Source organism: Lissotriton vulgaris, chromosome 6 (genome assembly GCF_964263255.1).
Source record: "Lissotriton vulgaris chromosome 6, aLisVul1.2, whole genome shotgun sequence".
NCBI lineage: Eukaryota > Metazoa > Chordata > Amphibia > Caudata > Salamandridae > Lissotriton > Lissotriton vulgaris.
This window is the reverse complement of record NC_141694.1, coordinates 1,352,480,206-1,352,501,140: the sequence shown is the minus strand read 5'-3', so window position 1 is coordinate 1,352,501,140 and position 20,935 is coordinate 1,352,480,206. Positions and strand designations below refer to the sequence as shown.

Genomic DNA, 20,935 nt, shown 5'->3' with positions numbered 1-20,935 from the left:
TTCCCACTAATTTCTGGTCCCCAGGAAGTACAAAGGGGGCTTGCACCCCATATTGGACCTCAGGAAGGAGAAGTTCAAGATGTTGACTCTGGTTCAGGTCTTGGCTGCCCTCGACCCTGGAGACTGGATGGTAGCGTTGGACATGCAGGACACATATTTTCACATCCCCGTCCTGCCGGCCCACCAGCATTAACTGCAGTTCACATTAGGCCTAGAGCATTTTCAGTGTGCCGTGCTCCTCTTCAGCCTTACCAGCGCCCCTCGGGTGTTCGCGAAGGTGATGGCGGTGGTTGCAGCTCACCTGCACAGGTCAGGGGTATCAGTCTTCCCCTACCTCGACGACTGGTTGTTGAAGGTGGACTCGCCCCAAGCAGTTGTCACCCACCTTCAGGCTACAGCGGACCTACTGCATTTGCTAGGGTTTTCCATCAACGTGCCAAAGTCACACCTGAGCCCCTCTCAGAAGCTCTCCTTCATCGGAGCGGTTCTGGATTCGACGCAGTTTCTGGTTATCCTCCCAAGTAGCGAGTCTGGGATATTCAGGCTATGACTATGATCTTTCAGCCTCTTTCCCGGGTTTCAGTCAGGATGATCATCTGGCTCCTGGGCCTGATGGCCTCCTGCATCCTGCTAGTGTGGCTTGCCAGATGGCACATGTGGACTCTGCAGTGGGACCTGAAGTTCCAGTGGGCGCAGCATCAGGGCAACCTGTCCGATTATGTCCAGATCTCGGAGGTTACTGCACGACAACTGCAGTGGTGGCTCACGAATTGCGATTGGGTCGATGGCAGACCCCTCTCCCTTCCACAACTAGAGCACACAGTGGTGACGGATATGTCCTGCCTGGGATGGGGAGGCCACTTGACTTGGGAGAGGCGGAGATCAGAGGCCTCTGGTCTCTGGCGGAATCCCAGCTCCACATCAATCTTTTGGAGCTTCGGGCGATCCGACTTGCACTGAAGGCATTCCTTCCCTCTGTCCGGGGGAGTGTGGTGCAGGTGTTCACGGACAACACCACAGCCATGTGGTATTGCAACAAACAGGGCAGGGTGGGGTCCTGGAACCTATGTCAGGAGGCTCTGCGCCTCTGAACATGGCTGGAACATCAAGGCATTACCTTGATGGTTTAACACCTGGCAGGTTCTATGAACCCCAGGGCGGACGGACACAGCTGACTGTGCATGATGGATCACAAATGGCGTCTGAACTCGGACATGTAGCAAGGTCTCTTTCAGCAGTGGGGAGAGCCTTGGTTTGATCTATTCACCACCAATGATAATGCACAATTTCATCAGTTCTGCGCATTGAAATTTTCAAGGCGGCACTCGCTCGCCGATGGTTTTCATTGCTAGTGGAGTTGCGGTCTATTGTACGCCTTTCTGCCTATACCACTTCTGCCCAGAGTGCTGAAGAAGATTTGGCGCAACCGGGCCCAGGTCATTCTGGTGGCTCTGGACTGGGCATGAAGGTACTGGTATCCCGAGCTACTAAACATGGCGATCGATCCCCCTATCTGACTGCCTCTTTGAGGGGATCTTCTGTTGCAGCAGCAGGGGATGGTCCTCCATCCGAACCTGCCCAGCCTCCAACTCCATGCGTGGAGAATGAGCGGCGACAGTTGACAGCTTTCGATCTTCCTCCCGAAGTCTGTGATGTCATTCTGGAAGCAAGCATCCCTCAACGAAAACGGTATACGCCTACAGGTTCTTCTGTTCCTTCTTTCTTTGGCCCAGCAGGGCTCTGCTCTGGGCACTATCAAAGGTTATGTTTCGGCCATCTCAGCCTTTCTACGACTTCCAGATCAGCCTTCTCTATTTAAGTCCCCAGTTGTTAACCGTTTCCTGAAAGGCATTATGCACACATTTCCTCCCGTGCCGTTCATAATGCCGCAATGGGACTTAAAACTTGTCCTGACGTATCTGATGTGCGCTCCCTTTGAGCCCCATCATAACTGTTCTTTGCGTCTTCTTACTCTCAAGACGGCTTTCCTGGTAGCTATCACCACTGCCAGAAGGGTGAGTGAGCTTCAGGCTCTTTCTTCTAAACCTCCTTTTCTTTCTGTTCATCCGGACAAGGTGGTTCTGAGGACCCGTCCTTCTTTGTTCCCAAAGGTTGTCATGCCCTTCCACATCAAGCAGACCATTACTTTGCCCACCTTCTTTCCACCTCTGTATCCTTCCAAAGAGGAAGAAAGGCTCCACTGTCTGGACCCAAAACGTGCGCTCTCCTACCTGAGCCGTACATGGCAGTTCCGAGTGGATGACCAGCTTTTTGTTGGCTACTCGGTGCCAAAAATGTCGCGCCGTGCACAAACTGATCATCTCCGGTGGGTCGTTCTCTGCATCAAGTCATGTTACCCGTTGGCTAAGAAGTAGCCTCCTGTGGGGCTGCATGCCCATTCCACCAGGGCAACAGCAGCCACTATTGCCTTGGAACGCGGCGTTCCCTTGCAGGACATCTGCCAGGCAGCTATGTGGGCCTAGCTGCACACATTTACCAAGCATTACTGCCTTGACAGCCAAGTCCGGAGAAACAGCTTTTATGGTCGGTCTGTTCTCTGTGACTTTCTGGTGTAATCTTGTTCGCAGACCCACCACCGGGTTCGGTATTGCTTGGGTATCTATTCTAAGGTAAGGAATCTTTCACTAAGGTATCTCTTTCAGATGCACAAGTTACTACTTGTGTAACGATATATCTGTAAGAGACATTAGTAAGTGATAGATTCCTTACCGCCCCACCCATCCTCCCCGTTCTGCGAACTGATTCCTAAGGTTAAGGACATCCCTTTCAGGGCCCTAGTTTCATGGCACCAGTTGTCAGTTTCTTGCATGGCTATGCATTCCTGGCGCTGAAAGTCGAATACAGAACTGACATCATTGCGCATGGGTGGCGCCTAGTAGTGTCTGTGATGTCATCTCGGCGCGTACGATGCCAGCGATGGACGTAGAGCCGCATGACGCCACCTACTGATGCGCAGAGGTACTGCTAGCAAAACTTTCCGGATCCAGTCTGACACCTGGGGATATTCTAAGGTAAGGAATCTATCACTAACTAATGTCTCTTACAGATATATTGTTACCCAAGTTGTAACTTGGGCATTTAGTTTGTATTTGTCGAAATCATTCCAATATTTGCTCAATTAAGCAAAGCTGAAGGTAATTTGTGTCCGAAATAGCATTTTTGGAAATTATGTTCTTGGTGTTGTCATGGAATCTTAGTGCCGTAGTCTGTTATTGTAAAGATTTTCTAAATTAAAAACAATACAAAATATGTGGACGCCAGAGTTTTACAACAAAAAACTAGAACTGATATTTTACTGCATTAAAGAGAAATTGCAATGTAAACTCGTAAGCGCGTTGTGCCATTACTGAATGATACATTTTCAGATTATGTTTTGTTTTGCAGGGACTTCCTCTTTCTATGAGGGAGATAGCAGTAGACATTGTTCTGTTGTGCAATGCTGTGAGTCCACTGAAATGGGTGGCCACTACTGTCTGCTCTAGAGACATAGGGAAGACACTTTCTCAACCTCCTTTTATTTGCTAAAGCTCGGGCAATCAGAGGACAGACTGACCCCTGCACAGTAGGTGAACAGCATCATTGGGCTGCTTCTGTGTATCTTTCTGAATCACTGCTGTGGGTGTGTGATCTCTCTCCTCACTTGCACAGTAGAGTCAGTAGACAGGCGAATTCTGTAGCTGTGAAGACTATGCAGTAGAGTTGGTGGATGGTGACAGGGCACCCACGAATTATGTTTTTAGTGGGTGGAACCATGGAGGGTGCCTTGAGGGAGGAGAAAGACTCTAGCATGTGCAGTGACCATTTGATAAGAGGGAGGAAATAACAAGAGTGATGAGGGCAGATGTATGCACTCCTCGTCATCCTCTCCTACGCATGATTTGTACATGAAGCAGTTCAGTTGGGCAAAAGAGATGCAAATTGCAATTCAAAGTAGGGTCCTTGGATGTCCAAAGTTGTTTGCTTCCTTCTAAATTCAATGTAAGGTCTAAACTTAATTCTAGATTCCTAGTTGAGCAACACTTGCACTCAGATTTTGAACATCTCCCAGCGCAAATTCCTCCAGGTTCTGCCTGGTGGAATTTGTGCTAGCAAATCAGGGTGGAAAAGCAGAAGGCATGTGGTTGTAAGGTGGTAAAAACACAATTTAACTTTATTCCATATTCCAAACGTAGACACTCATAATTGTGTGCAAAAAACTCCAGGTTGTAAATAGGAACCAAACAGTGACCACTTCTTCTGTGCAGTTTTGCACCCTCAAAATGGCCGCACTCTAAACGAGGGTGTTGATGTATTCTCCTCAGTGGCAACTGCAGCCCGTACAGGTAAGAGTAAGGGATCCAACAGAAAAACCACGAGCGAAAATAAAGTATCTCATTAATTTTCCCTCCTCATCGTCTGTCGAAACCCCCCCCCCCCCCCACCCGGCCCCACTGCCCCACCGTTCTAACCTGTATGGCCTGCAGCTACTCAGTGGTTGTCATTTGTCATGGTCAACTCATAATCTATGTGACACTACCCACCAATCAATTGTGGATGGCAAACCAGCCACAAGCACAGGGAACTAAATTTAGATTTATCTTTTATATTGGGAGGGGTCTTGGGGGACCTGGCATCTTTGGCGTGGTTTCCCCTGACTTTTTGCCTCTGCCTCCTGTATTTGTGACGCTGTGCTGGATTTCGTTTTTGCTGGTTTAGATGCTTTGGGTACTTTGCTACTGCTGATCAGTGTCAAAGTGCAAGTGCTCCCTGGGTAAATTGTTATTATGATTGGTTATCCCTGATTGGCATATTTGTTTTACCAGTAGGTCCCTAGTGAAGTGCACTGAGTGTGCCAGGACTGGTGATACAAATGGTACTAGTGGGCCTGCAGCACTGATTGCGCCACCCACATGATTAGCCCTAAAATGGTGTCTCAGGCCTGCCTGTGTGCAGTTGTCAACTGCCATATTGACCTGACCAGTGTCCCCACTGGCCAGGACCAACCCTTCCTTTTCTGTACACATTGGACACTCCTATGGAAGGCCCAAGGTACCCCCCTGGGCAGGGTGCAGTGTATGTGAAAGGTAGAGCATGTACTAGTGTGGGTGACATGCTCTGATAGTGAAATACTGCCAATTTCGTTTTTCACTATTGAAAGGCTATCTTGCCCATAGGCTATAATGGGGAGTGCTGTGTATAATGTTTACCTGAATGTCTTCCTATAAGAGCAAGATAGAACATTGAAGTCTAGTATCCCTGAACTCAGAATTTAATAACCCATCTTTTAGGAAGGATGGATTTTAAATACTGTGTTTGAAAACAGCACTTTTAAAAAGTAGCTGTGTTCTTGTCTAACCTTTCTGTGTGTCTTTGCCTGTTTGTGAATTGACTGTCTGGTTTGTGAGTGACAGGGATTGGGGTGCTCCAGGAGCCTGGATGAGTCAGCGCTGGGCTGAATAGCTCCATCTTCATCTTGAGTGGTGGTAGGGATATCACTTGGGCCTGAATAGGGCTGTGCCTGCCTTCCACAATGCTGTCTCCACCCCCTGCTGGGCGGCAGACGACCCTGCCTCTCTCTCTCAAAGGAAAGAAGGAGTCACGTAACCAGAGTGCTCCAGGACTGCCCAGAACTGGTTTGGACTAGGCAAAGTCCTCTCTGCCTTGAGAGAACAAAGAAAATATTGGTATTAAAAAGGATACCCAGACCCCAAAACTTTATATCATCCTGGAATCAAGAAGGAACCTCTGCCAAAGGAGAAAAGCTGGAAGACTGAAGGGGAAGAACTGTACTGCTGTATGTTGTGGGCTGACCTGCAGTTACTATTCTGCCAAGGAGAGGGGAAGGACTTTGCTGTTGCTGTGTCCCCTTGCTCGAAGAGATCTCCATGGGCCGAATCTTGTAACAGAGCCTGTTGTTGCTGTGAGAATCATCGCACCGCTTGCTTGCGGACCGCATCTCGTCGCTGCAGAGTCAAACGCATCAAGGGGCCGCGGCAGAAGAGGATCAACGCTGCGCCGCACATCGCCGCTGCACCGAAGATCGTTGCTACCCTAACGATTGTCGCATCGTGCCTGTGCGAGACGCTTCTAACCGGAGAACCTGCACCGGGGAATCCATACAAGGTATCAAATCGCTCCCCATACAGACCGGATTCGTCGCAACATGCCCGCTGCTTGCAGCGGGGTTGTCGCATCGCCTCCCCAGGGTCTCAGGGGTGACACATCACTTGTTTTTTTACGCTGCAGTTGCCGCTAGGAACTTTTGTCGCATCTACAGGTACTTTGGGCTAAAACTGACGCAACTGTAGATTATTTTGACGCAAACCCTAGAACTCTTTTAAAAATATATTCTTGAACAGTGTATGTTGGATTTTTGTCGTTTTGGTCTTGTGTAGTTTAGATAAAAATACTTTATTTTTCTAAACTGGTGTGGAGTCCATTTGTGGTGTTTTCAATGGGTTACTGTGAGTGTTGGTATGAATACTTTACACATTGCCTTTGATAAGCCTGTCTGCTCGTGCCAAGGGGGTGAGCAGGGGTTATCTAAAGAGTGTATCCCCCTTACTCTGACTAGAAGCAAGGGTCCCTATTTGGACATTGGTACCTACCTCTGCCAACTAGAGACCCCTAGATCTAACAGGTCTCATTTAGGCATGGAAAAGGGTTCAACTGTTTGACATAGTCGTTTGTGGTTAGTAAAATAGCTTCCCTAATGCATGTACATGCTGGCTGGTCACAGGTAGGTTGGTGCTTTCTATTCATAGTAAAACAGATAGGAGACAACAAAAGCTGATTTCTTTTTTCTTTCCATCTCTACATTGTTTAATGCAGAGCAAAGTGGCTGAAAGAACCCAATCCTGAAGCAGAGGAGTTGTTCCGAATGGTAGCAGAGGTATTTGTTTACTGGGCAAAATCACATGTAAGTTAAGGTGCGACTTGTTCGAATTCTTTTTTAATTTTAATTTTCAATATTTTGTCCCCTGAATTACAGTTCATGGTATGAATTATAGGGGTCTGCACTCTTTGAGCAATACAAAATCTAAGTTTACATTTAGAAGGTTGCTGCTTATTATCATGTCCTCAGCCACAACTTGTAACTGGTAGAAGTCTAGACAAATAAATAGATTCAAGATGAACATATATGAGGCAGCATGCCTGGGTGGAAGTGTGATGGAAATACTGCAGGGAATGGGGTGGAAATGATAAAGTAATGTTCGTGTTGTAGGTGAGTGGACAAATATGAACATGACAGTGAACAACGGTTTGCACTAGCCAGACTTAGTATGAATGAGAAGAAGGAGCATATGTGAGTTTTTGGGGATTCAGTATATTGGACTGACTTAGGTAGATTGTGCCGGTACCATGAAGGCGTCCCGCATGAAGGAGGTTTTGGCTTTGGAGATGGAGAAGCATGGGCACATTTTGTTTATTTATTACTGTAGTAACAGTAATATGTCAATTTTCGGATATTGTCGAAAAAATTGATGGGTCATTCATTAAAGGAATGGGTTGCATACCGACTGTCTACAGTTTGCCAATTTAGGCCCAGATTTACAAAAAATCATGCAACATAGCACAGCAAGGGAAGTTGATACTCTGCGTTGCGTGAACTGTGGAAAGCAGAACTGTGTTTTGTCTTCAAATAAGTGGCACAGGTCTGCTTTCTCCCTGTGCTGGCATACTTCCAGGAACCATGCGTCAATACAGTCACCCTTGCTCAAAAGTGTAAGGGTGTCTGTATCGTAGTCCACATAGTTTTTGTGCAGGACTTAGTACCTTGCTGCATAAAAGCTATACCTTAAAGCAATTTCCTCTTTGTGCTTGTGCTGGAGAATGCAGTATACATGTAAAGAGAGAAAACCAAGGAGAAATATGTTATGCCAGAGTGCAGGAATTTAACAAAAATCCATATCTACATAAACATTGTAGATATGGATTTTTGTCAAATTCCTTGGGTGGATGTATGGATACGCCCATGCACCAACCATAAAATGCTCCTTTGATTCTTAGTATTTTGCAATGTTGCATTACTTTTTGTTACAAACCAATGTAAATACCCATTTGCGTTGGGTTGTAAATACCAACTTGGCTTTTGCTTTTGTTCCTTGTTAAAAAAAGTGACTCCAACGTGGCACAAAATGTTTGTAAATCTGGGCCCAATAATTGTTCACATTTTGAAAGGGCATAATATTAATAAATCTTCCATACTCACTATTATATTCTTTTTTTAAGATGCAGTGGCTCAGTGGATTTATGTGGAGTTAGGAGGTTTTTGATCTCTGGATTAGTAATCGAGTTAGCATAAAGGTTGCAACAAATGCTAACATTTTTGAAGGCTTCTACCCTCCTGAGGGCATATTTTAGTAAGGTGGGAGACCACAGAGAGAAGAAATGTTGCATGCCATGGACTGTTCTAGCTTGGTTTGATGTACTGAATTTGATTTGACATATTTTACAAGCATAACAGATTGCCTTTGCCAGAAAGACACTCAGCAAAAATGTTTGTAGAAACCAAACATGTGAGCAATTATGAAGAGAGCCTTTGTAATTTGTGAATAATAAGCTACTACACCAAATTCCACAGACCTGTGTTGCTAAGAACGTGTTTAGTTATCTGGTCAAAACACAGATATCCTCACCATGTTGGTCAATATTTATAAGATTACAGTACATGTTTTTTTCTCTGTAAAAACAAGGTCTAGCCTTAAGTTGTCTCTCATTTAACTTACATATTAATCTGGATGCAAATGATCAACAGTATGCTGTCCTTAGCATTACGTTATTAGTTCTCCCGTAACTTAGCAAGTTAAATGCTTCTCTTCCAATCAATTTAGGAATCTGTTAGACCTGTCAGCCTCAGAGGGGTCTCCCCCCAAACTGCTTGCCTTCACTTCTCCTGTTTTTGCAGAAATGTGTTTTTGTGGGCCTTAGGACTCTGCAATCTTTACCACTGCTAACAAGTGCTAAGGTGCTTGTGCTTTCTTCTTTAAACATGGTCAAATTGTCCTAAACCAATTTGGCACATTATAAGTCCCTAGTCAAGTGGTACTACATGTACACAGGGGCTGTAATTAAATGCTTCTAGTGAGCCTGCCACACTCATTGTTCTACCCACCTAAGAAGCCCTTTAAACTTGTCTTAGGCCTGCTATTGCATCCTGTGGTTTCAGTTTCAAACTGGCAGTTTGACCTTGCAAAATAAACCTCTTCCATGACTGAGACCTTCATTTTTATTATATCTAAGTCACCATTAGTGTAGGGTCTAAACAGACCATAGGGCAGATTGCAGGCCATTTAAAAAGAATTAGACCTGTATTTTTATTTTTAGCATTTCCTGGTAGTGAAAAACTCTTACATTTTTTTTTCAGTACTGCAAGGCCTACCTCTTCAATAGGATAACATTGAGTCACCTATCAAGTTTAATAAGTGATAATGTTTGATTTGGAGTAGGTAGGAATGTCGAGTTTGGTCACTAAAGAATTGTAATTTAAATTCCTTTTTAATGGTAAAGTCCAACTTTAAATCACAATTCTGAACATGCCACTGATAAAAAGTTATGTCACCTAAAAATGCTGAAACCTATTTTTGATCTAAGCACACAGTAATAATGAGCACTCTTTTTTTTATTAGTAGTGGGCATATAACAATGTTAGCATCATATTTTTATCATTTCAAATATTTGTCATATAAAACAGAATTTTTAATCAAGGAATATGTAAAATAAAACATACAACCAACAACCTCCTTCATCAAGACATTTTGTTGCAAAAACGTTATTGCAAATGCATTGAAATTAACACCAAAAACATATTACATGCAAAAAAGAAGACCTAAACACTACATAAACTATTAAACTGTGCATAGACTTTTTCTTGTTGTGACTCAATTGAACAGATTGTAATAATCACTTTTATGCATGCAGTTTTGAGCTCAAATGGCCCATCGAGGAGGAAGTTCAACAACAAATTTTTTATTTACTTATATTCCAGAGTAATGGACTGGGCAACCATGCAAAATCTGCTGTTGTCTAACCAGGGATTTTAACTTTAATAACTTCGTATTCTTTCCCTGAACAACTGTCTAATTCATTTGCTTGTGGTTGCTGTGTTGCCGACATGTTGTGCCCATGCCTTAATTAATGAGTTCTCTCCAGCACTTGGAACTGGTAGCCTCTCTAGTATAACACCTCTGATTCTTTGAAACTTGATGATCAAAGTTCACTGTCCCTCTCCGAGTATCACCCCTAGGATAACATCTGTGTGAACAACGTTCTGGACTACATCAAATTTGACCAACAATTCTTTCAATGGAGAACAAATCAGTTTTCACTTGCACAATGGTCGTTGGTTCACCCTTTTCCAATCTGTATTCAGACGCGATCAGCTTCCTTGTTTCATGCCCCCCATAGGACAACATTGGGCCACCTATCAAGTTCAAAAGATATGATAAAGCATTTTGAAATGTTTTTGTTGAAAAAATCTAATCTTTGTAAATAAAACATGAACTGTGATTATCAGAAAGATTAGTCAAATCGTTATAAGCATTATTAGAATGGTGAAAACAGAAACAATTCAACCATGTTAATTGTTCATAATGTTACTAAGATTACTCCTATCTATCGCTAATTTCTCTATGCTAGCATGTTGGGAGTACCCAACTGACAGGCCTGGTGGAATGATCTAACCCCCATACCTTGGTACTGTACATCAGGAAGCCGGTCACATTGCATTAACAAATGCACGCCTGTCTGAGTGTGCACCTGCACATTTCTCTTGAATGGCTATAGTCCTTCTCAGAATGAAGGTCGGGGACAGCAGAACTGCATCTCAGTCACAGACTACCCTGTTACCTTAAGCATGCCCCTCTGTCTGAGAACGAAGGCTGGACCTTCTTCCTTCATCCTAGGACTCCAAAGAGTTTTCTGAGCTACAGGGATACAACAAGTTCCAAAGGCCCCCTCTATAACTGCCCAGCTGTCCTGCAAGGCGCGGCTCCTTTGTAATGATGGAGGAGCATCGCCTTCTTCTCAGAGCCAGCACATGATAAATAAAATTATAATAAAACAATGTTATTATCTTTTTATTTATCACTTTCTGACTGAGCCAAAGAAGATGGAGTACAGGGTATGGTGGGGCCATGGCAGGGAGGAGGAGTGGTGGGCACTGCAAGTGCGCATTTCGGGTTGGCAGACTGTCTTATAACAGACAAACAGATATGTGCACTTATATTTCTCCAACCCAGCTGTGTTGCACAGCCGGGTGGAGAAAAGGCGCAGAATCCCTGGACTGAGCGAGCCTCAGACCAGCCCACCCAGGCCAATCTCAGTAATTCTTAAATGCTAGGTATAGCATGAGAGCAGCATCTGGGTTGGGTGGAGAGCATGTGCTTTGTGGCCAAAGGCATGCCTGTAGGAGAGGAGCACCAAGTTATTCCCCTAACCCCACAATGCCACCACATCAATTTAGATTGATGACAGTCGCTACTGGGCCTGCTGCTGCGGACTTGCCTGGACCTGTAACTGAACCTACCTGAGCCCTGCTGGCCTCTGATGGAGTGAGTTCCTGATCCCCAAGATGTGCCTTCTCAGGTCCTAGGACCTTGGCTGGCATCAGAGAGCGCTTCTCCTGGCCTAACTGAAGGTCCCACCAAATCCAAGACAAAGTGAAGTCGCACAAAGCCTCATCACACAGCTGCAAGTTTCATCAAAACTGATGCAGAGCAACGCAAAGATCCGCAAAGAAACACCTCCCAGCTGCCAGCCTTATTGGAATCGATGGGAAGCAATTCAAAACCCTGCAAAGCCTTACCACAGGCTGTCAGTTTTATTTGAACTGGCACAGAGCGGCACAAAGCATCCGAGCACAGCTCATAGTAATTCATGCAGAGGGACTCAAAGCCTTACCACATACCTTCATCAGAACCAACGCCAGTCAATGCAAAGTCTTGCAAAGCAACGCCATGCAGACCGCACACCAAGGACCAAAAGTACAATCCTCTGCAGGCCAAACTTGGTCCTGTGTCTGGCCTGTGCTCCATCACGGTCGGCCTGAACGTTTGACTTTGTCCCAGTCCAGCGTGAACATATACCCTTGGTTGTTATTCTGCACCTTTTGGCTCTACTTTGATCTAAAATCTTTAACATTTCATATCTACAGTTCTACTGATTGGATTTCTTTGTTCTGGTATCATTTTATTTATTTTAAAGTGTACTCAATTTTTCTAAATTGGTGTGAGAATTTCATTGTGTTGTGTTTTCTCTTCGTTACTGATTGTGTGTTGCATAAATACTTTACACAATGCCTCTAAGTTAAGTCTGACTGCTTTTGTGCCAAGCTATCAGAGGGTTAGGGACAAGGTAATTTCAGGGCCGGACTAACCGTAGGAGGCACCGGGCATTTTCCCGGTGGGCTACCAGGGTGGGGGCCGATTTCAGCCCCCTGGGGGGCCGTTTTTGTTAGAGGGCCATTTTTGCAAAATCGGCCTGCAACAAAATCGGCTGAAACCGGCCCTGGAAAACAGCTCGGCCACACCCCCAACACCTTGGGGGTGGGAGGGCGCTTGAGCACTTTGCCAGGGCCTGGTTTTGGTTCCCAGTCCACCCCTGGGTAATTTAGTGACTTTTTGTGGTTCACCCTGACAAAGATTGTGGCTATTGTTCCAGTAGGGTTTTACCCTCTCAATCAAAAATTCAATTTCTCACAGAATCATTTCGACAAGTAATCTCCATAACCCAGGCCATTCTTCCCATGTAGCTTTCAGACAGCAAAATAACAGAACGTCCTCGGAACATGTACCGCTTTGGTATTCAGTGATCAATCACAAAAATACTATAAATGCCCCTGCGAAACAACCAGCCAGAGTGGCAATCACGGTTTTAGGATGCCATACCTGTTTAGTATACAGAGTATATTTTTTTACAAGTGTGCTATGCCACTTTCAAATTTCAAGCAATTAGTTGATCCGCAACTATATATTTTTCCTACTCATGCTTGGTTGTCCTCACACTGAGTACTTTACCTAAAATGACTTCTGTAACTTTCAGAATTTCAAGCGAGAGGAACAGAACTTTGTGGTGCAAAATGAAATCAACAACATGTCCTTCCTTATAACCGACACCAAGTCCAAGATGTCAAAGGTAGGTATGCTCTAAAGGTTACAGAGTGTATTATTATTCCCTGCTTAAGGTTGACTTTTTCATCTTCAGTGTGAGATTTGGCAGGCCTTTCATTTCACTTGTTTTTGTTGGTCATGTACAAATTAAATGTCACACTTTCAAGTTGAGTCAGGAGAGTGGCTTGAGAATTCTGCTAAAAACACGAGTTAACGCTCCCCCCCTAAATATAAACGCACATGTATCGTATGTGTAGTGCGCCTTTTGAGTTTTAACTAGGATAGAGGCAAGAGCTATACGTTTTCCAAAAATATTGTACTTTCATGGTATTTTAGAGTTTTTGACGTAGTGCTTCTGGGCCCAAAAAAGTAGAATGCGGGTTTACCACAAAAGGTATTAGGACACGGCATCCACAAGTGAAAGAGAAAGGACGTAATAAATATATTAGAGCGGAAAGAGAGAGCTACCTACATTTGTGGTGATGATAAGTAGTATTCTAGATTATTGAAAATATAGATACATTCATAGTCTGCAATATATAGAGGAAGCAGGGGCAATAGTAATGTATGTTAGACATGTATTAAGCAGCAGTTGTGGGAAAGAGGATGAGGTGAGGGTTGCTAGGCGCATGAAGGAGAAATGGTTCTCACTGGAACTTTTGTGCCATTTGAAGGCATCATTCTTTCATTTGGATGTGGCCTATAGTATCTTGTAAATGAGGGATTTTTTGGGGGCTGCGCTTCTCTGCCGTATTATAAGTGTAGATAAAGCAGCCCTAGGGGAGCACGTCTGCAATGTGTCACCTATAAGAGAGTGGACAGTTAAAGTTTCCCCACTTAAAAGACTCACAAGAATCTCAGGGATCCTGCAGCGACTTCTGCAATGTGATTCAGTGACAGACTCATGTCAACCCAGTGTGTGTCCCTGGCCTCTCTTCAAAGCCAGACAGGAAATATTCTCAGGCAGGTGCTCAACACCCATAGGGCTCAAAGGGCTGCAGCCCCTCCCCCCGTCGTGTGTCAGCCCGGGCTGAGACAGCTTCCCCACACACACACACAGTTCTTGAGCTGCTGTGGGTTGGCTGATATGGTGTTTTATCACAGCCGCACCCAGGTATTTCACAAGTCTATAAAAGTCCATTTACTTGATAACAAGGCTTTGTTGTTTTTTCACCTGTTCCTAGAGCCCCTGCATCTCCACTCTGCCTATTCCTTAAAGTTGCAAATTACTTTTGCTGCCACAATGTGTTTGCATTTCCTTGAAAAGTAATCTTGGGCTTTGTTTTTTTTTACAGTTTTATACAGCTCGAACTCAACCCGAAAGTATGGGGCACTTTTACATGAGCACCAGTTACATTATACAAGGACACATTGCTGAAAGTATTAGCCCCCCATCCCCGAAATTTGGCTCTACATTGCTGGAAGTATTAGCGCCACCCCTCCGAAATTTGGCTCTAGTTGCGCCCCTGCTCTCAGGGAAACATGAAGCAGCAATTTGAAACTCTATTTCAGTTTTTCATTGTTGCATTCTCTCTAATACATGTCTTGGCTAAGTGAGTTAGCCCATATACTGAAGAGGGTACCTTTATCTGAAATAGACACACAGGGCCGGGCATTGCTCCAGGCCGGGGCCAATAGCCCAGTGTTTAGGTTGAGCCTAGCGGCAACGTGCATGTGCTGCTCGCTCTGCGAGACTGCTGTAGTATAGTATGGGAGAGAACCCACGCCCACTCTGCTCCCATATTTTTCATTGGCTTGAGTCATTGTCTTTCGTAAATGCTGGTTTTTGATTTGTTAATAGGCTTGTTAGTCCCTCCTTAGTATGGCCTTGTCTTTATTTGTACCGTCCCATGGCGACTGGCCCCTTTACTTTGGTTGTTTCACTGGACCTTTTTTTTAGTTTGTAAGCACTAATTACTTTATTAAGGTTCTCCTACTGCAGGCCGGACATGCGCTGCTTCAGCTGAAACCGTTTGTGTTTTTTTAAGCACCACGGCCCCCCCATAACACGGGCACCTGCTTTCAATCACTTTAACCCAGCATTATCTCATGTCTGTTTCAACCCCCCCACCCCCAAGTAAAATGGATTTAGAAATGATAAGCTAATTAAGTCATGTGAATTCCAGGTAGCACATAATCCTGTGCTAATGGGCTAAAGCTGACAGCAGCACCTCTGTGTTACATGTCGTCTGTACTAAAGCCACTTGACGGGTTGTTTTCAAAATGCACCACCACCACTAATACCACCACCACCGATACCACCACCACTACCAATACCACCACCACCACCACCAATACCAACACCAATACCACTGCCAATACAACCCCCACCACCAATACCATCACCACCACAAATACCACCACCACCACCTGTACCACCAGTAACACCACTAATACCACAACCACCAATACTAGCACTACCACCCCCACCATCAATACCACCACCAATACCACCACCAACACCAATACCACCAATACCAACAATACCACCACCACCAATATCACCACCACCAATACCACCACCACCAATACCATCACCACTAATACAACCACCACCACCACCAATACCACCACCAATATCACCACCATAAATACCAGTACCACCACCACCAATACCAATACCACCACCACCAATACCAATACTGCCACCACCAATACCAGTACCACCACTGATACCAGTACCACCACCCGCAATTCCACCACTACCACCAATATCACCAGCAATACCACCACCACCTCCAATATCACCAATACCACCATCACAATACCACAATCACCACTACCACCACCACCACAATCACTACCAACAACAATACCACCACCAACAATGCCACCACCAATACCACCACCACCAATACCACACACACAACCAATACCACCACCAATATCACCACCACCAATACCCCTACCACCACCACCATCAATATCACCACCTCCACCAATACCACCAGCAGTACCACCAATATCACCACCAATACCACCACCACCAATAGCACCTCCACCACCCCCACCAATACTACTACCACCAATACCACCATCACCACCACCAATAACACCATCACCAACAATACCACCACTATACCACCGCCAATACCACCACCAATACCACCACCACTACCAATACCACCATCACCACCAATATCACCACTAATACCACCACCACCACTATCACCAACAATACCACCATTACCACCACCACCAATACCACCACCACCGCCAATATCACCACCACCAATACCAGTACCACCACCAATACCAATACCACCACTAGCAATACAAGTACCACCACCAATACCAGTACCATCACCAATTCTAGTATCACCACAACCAATACCAATATAACCACCCATACCACCACCACCAATACAAATACCACCACCGCCACCACCAATACCAATACCGCCACCTCAAATACCAATACCACCACCTCCAACCAATAACACCAATGCCACCACCACCACCAATACCACCACCCATACCACCAATACCACCACCACTAACACCACCACCACCCATACCACCACCAATACCATCACAATACCAATCCCACCACCACCAATACCAATACCACCACCTAAGCGCCTCTCACTTACTAGTAATAACAGGGGCACTGTACGAGGTTGGAGCTGCAGTCGAGACCATCCTTTCCTCCCTCCATGCCTGCCATAAAGCACAGCCCACCCTGCAACAGGAGGTGAAGCCCGGGCCCTACTTCAACAGGAGGGTTTTTATTAGACCAAAGATAACAATGACATTTCGCAATGCCACACTGCACACTCAAATCACGGAGAGGGCAGGAAATAGCCCCCTCTGCTCTTCCTCATGAGCCCGGCAGTGCAGTCACAGAACGAAAGGTGTTGGAGCGCTTTGTTAATGTTTAGAGTTCGGATCACATGTGACTGTCACTTCACACTTTGTGTCTTTGTAATTTACAACATTTACACATCTTCTTCACTGCACTATTTATCACTACTTTGAAGACGTCGCAGGTCTGTCTCGTTCTCTCATATTTATAATCTAACAAGTGGTCGAGAAGGCCCTTTTTTGCAATGCAATAGGTCTGGCATTTGCAACAGTTTAAGCTATTAGTATTGTAAATGACAATGCCTTTTATTCATGGTTAAAGCCCAAAACATAAATAAAAGGCATTGTCCTTTACAAGGCCAGTAGCTCAAACTCCCGTGAATGTGAGACCTATTGCATTGCAAATGCTTGTTGTAATATGCCACCTGTCTGTTGATATAGATGTGGAATAGCAGGAGGAGTGAGTACAGACCTCTGTACTGTGCTCTTTACCAACAATATTGGCTGTGTAATCTTCCCCTTTAATCCAGAAGTTAACCTTCTTCATCTTACCATTGTAATGACTTGCCAATGTCTATTTGATTGTATCAGTGTTCTTACTGCAATCGATTTATGCACAGTTCACAATGTAGTGTTCCATTCTGGAAATGCACGCACATAGGGGGCCAGATGTATGACCATTCTAAATTACGAACCGCAATGGAGCGCAAAATGTGAGTCGCACTTTAGAATGAACATAGTATCAGAGACAGTGATTGCGATTCCCAATGGGGTCGCAAAATGCAAGGCTCATGAATATTATTGAGCCACTCGCAATTTGCGACCCCATTGGGAATGGCTGGCCCTCCCAGGGATGGTGGCCTGCTGGTCTCAGCAGACCTCCATGTCTGGGACTGCTTGTCAATACAGAATTTTTTTTAAAATGCAGCCCATTATCCTTAAAGGAAAACGGGATGCATTTAAAAAGAAAAAATGAAACGTTTTTGTTTCATTTTTTAAGGACAGGTAGTGGTCCCTGGGTTTCGTAAAATTCAGAACTATCAGTGCTTGGGCACAGGATCTGTGCACTTAACATTTTCAAAACTCGATTTGGACTCTGAAGGTGGTATGATGTTTTCTGAAGCAAAGCCTATCCTGATAAATTCTCCAGCTCTTGAATGAGCTCATTATCTGAGCCTACTTCTATTTGAAATTCTTCTTCTTAATTGTGTATTCTGATCTCATTTAATGATTATGTTACTTTCACTGTCATGCTGTCAAAGTTTATCTATATATACTCAATTGAACTTTGTTGTAAGCACGATAACTTGAAAGTAACAAAGTATAACATTATTTTCTCCTTACGACGGTTCAGACACTGACTGCATTCTCTTTGCTCTTCAGACATCTGTCTCTGATCAGGAGCGGAAGAAAATGAAACGAAAGGGGGACCGATATTCTCTGCAGACATCTCTCATCGTTGCTGCCCTAAAAAGATTGTTGCCTATTGGATTGAACATCTGTGTACCGGGAGACCAAGAATTAATCTCATTGGCAAAGAACAGATTTAGCATGGCAAGTTTTGGTTGATTTTAAATGTATGTATATCATTGCGGATGTAAGTGTATGATGATCTTATACATAAATTCATTGGGTTTAAGTCACATATATAAACATTCCATTGAATTTCGTAAAAAAAAACGTAAATTCTGTTTCGAGTTCTGAGCCAATTTAGTTGGAGCTGCTTTAAACTTGAATTGACAGTAATATCCTTTCTCTGCATCAGGATTTGTATTAATCGCTTTACAATCGACTTTCGTAGTAATGTTTTTCTATATCAACATAAAATATGTATGTGTCGGTAATCAAATAGCGTGAACCATAGATTGAAAGCTATGGACTGGTTTACAGAACAAGGAGATTGTTAGATGATCTACAAGATTGTGTACATCAAGTGAGGATTACACAAAAACACATCACATCTTTAGGCACAGGGAGATTAATTGATTTGTCCAGAATTGAAAAGTCTTGAGCCCAGTGCCCAGGTCAAGGTTCAAACCTGGGTCTCCAAGTTCCTAATTCAGCAGCTCAAGCCACTAGCGTCCCGATTCACAGAACTAACTTAAGACAAACAGCCAGATTCATCATTGAAAAATCGTCTCGCAAAGGGCCAGATTCTGAGAATCTGGCCCTTTGCGAGCGCAATTTTTGCATTTGGTATTCATCATCCCAAATGTAAAAATCGCAACATGCAAAATCGCTAAATTGCGAGGAATTGCATTTAAGGAATCTCTATTTGAGATTCCTTAAATGCAATCCATGAACCATTTTTGAATTGCGAAATCGCTATTTTTGGCCGCTATTTACCGCGAAGTCTGACTTCGTGGTAAATAAAGAACACTTTGAGAAATGCACTTTAGTGCATTTTTCTAAGTTGCATGTTACACACACACATGTCCTTTGGACATGTGTGTGCGCAACATCAGTCTACATTTACATTTCAGGGGTGCTACAGGGTGTCCTTTGGACACCCCTGGCACCCTTGAAATCGCATCCTTATTTGCTGTTAGCAAATTACTAATCGCAAATAAGGAATGACTCCCCATGCATTCGCCAATCGCAAATAAGGAAGCTGTAGGAATCGCAAATAATATTGCGATGTCTACATGAATCCAGTTTTGCGAGTCATTAATAGCGATTCCTTAATAATCGCTATTAAGGACTCACAAATTGGAACATTGATGAATCTGGTTGTTTAAATCCTAAACTTACTACCATTTTGGTATTCACAGAAGTTAGGTTTCCTAACTTTAGGACTCCCAAATGCCTGCTGTGAATACCCAAAGTCTTAAAGTTAGGATTGTTCTTAGTTTAGGAGTAGTAAAGTTAGGACTCCTAACTTTAGGACTCCTAAGCGCCTTCTGTGAATACCAAAAGTCTTAAAGTTTGGATTTTTCTATGTTTAGGAGTCCTAAAGTTAGAAGTTCTAACTTTGCTACTCCTAAACTGAGAAAAATCCTAACTTTAAGACTGTCAGTATTCACAGAAGGCATTTAGGAGTCCTAAAGTTAGGACTACTAACTTCTGTGAATACCGAAATGAGTAGGGACCCGATTCACAGAACTAACTTAAGACAAAATCCTAAACTTACTACCATTTTGGTATTCACAGAAGGCACTTACTCATTTTGGTATTCACAGAAGGCACTTACTCATTTTGGTATTCACCGAAGTTAGGAGTCCTAACTTTAGGACTCCTAAATGCCTTCTGTGAATACTGAAAGTTTAAAAGTTAGGATTTTTCTCAGTTTAGGAGTGGTAAAGTTATGAGTCTTAACTTTACCACTCCTAAACTGAGAAAAATTATAACTTAAAGACTTTCGGTATTCACAGAAGGCATATAGGAGTCCTAAAGTTAGGACTCCTAACTTCTGTGAATACCAAAATGAGTAAGTGCCTTCTGTGAATACCAAAATGAGTATGTGCCTTCTGTGAATACCAAAATGGTAATATGTTTAGGATTTTGTCTTAAATTAGTTCTGTGAATCAGGCCCTCGGTCACACCACTAGGCCACATCTCCTCCCTGGATGACATTTATAATAATTTCCCCCAGTACCTTATTCATTGGGGACAGGTCGCTTATTATGGATTGTTAGGGCCTCATTTATGAGGCCCGTTGCTCCATCAGAACGTCACTTTTTGTGACGTTCCATGGCGAATAAGCCTGCGTTATATTTATCAGGCAGCACTAAGCCACTTTTTTTGGCTTAATGCTGACTGATAAATATCAGTCCCTTTAACTCAGTGTTCTGCGTTAAAGGGATGTGCAATGGGTTTTGCTGGTGGCGTTCCCAGCAACATCCATGGCCTTTTGACACTGCCCCAGATATGCGAGAAATCGTAATCTGAGGCAGGGCCAAAAGCTTACGCCTCCTAAGGGAGGCGCAACGGGGAGAAATATCTTTCTTTCTCCTTGTTTTTACTTTTTCTATGTGTGCTGCAGAATGCTGTACTTCCCTATGGCAAAACCTCATAAATGAGGC

General features: G+C 44.0%; 1 protein-coding gene across 1 annotated transcript in view; it reads left to right on the top strand.

Annotated features, from left to right (window-relative positions):
* Window positions 1–20,935, top strand: part of RYR2 (ryanodine receptor 2) — a 3,481,211-nt gene that overhangs the window by 2,541,315 nt on the left and 918,961 nt on the right. Inside the window, exons 70-72 of the mRNA XM_086925791.1 lie at window positions 6,832–6,919; window positions 13,042–13,134; window positions 18,297–18,467. Coding sequence (XP_086781917.1) covers window positions 6,832–6,919; window positions 13,042–13,134; window positions 18,297–18,467 — 352 coding nt within the window. The remainder of the gene's footprint in view (window positions 1–6,831; window positions 6,920–13,041; window positions 13,135–18,296; window positions 18,468–20,935) is intronic.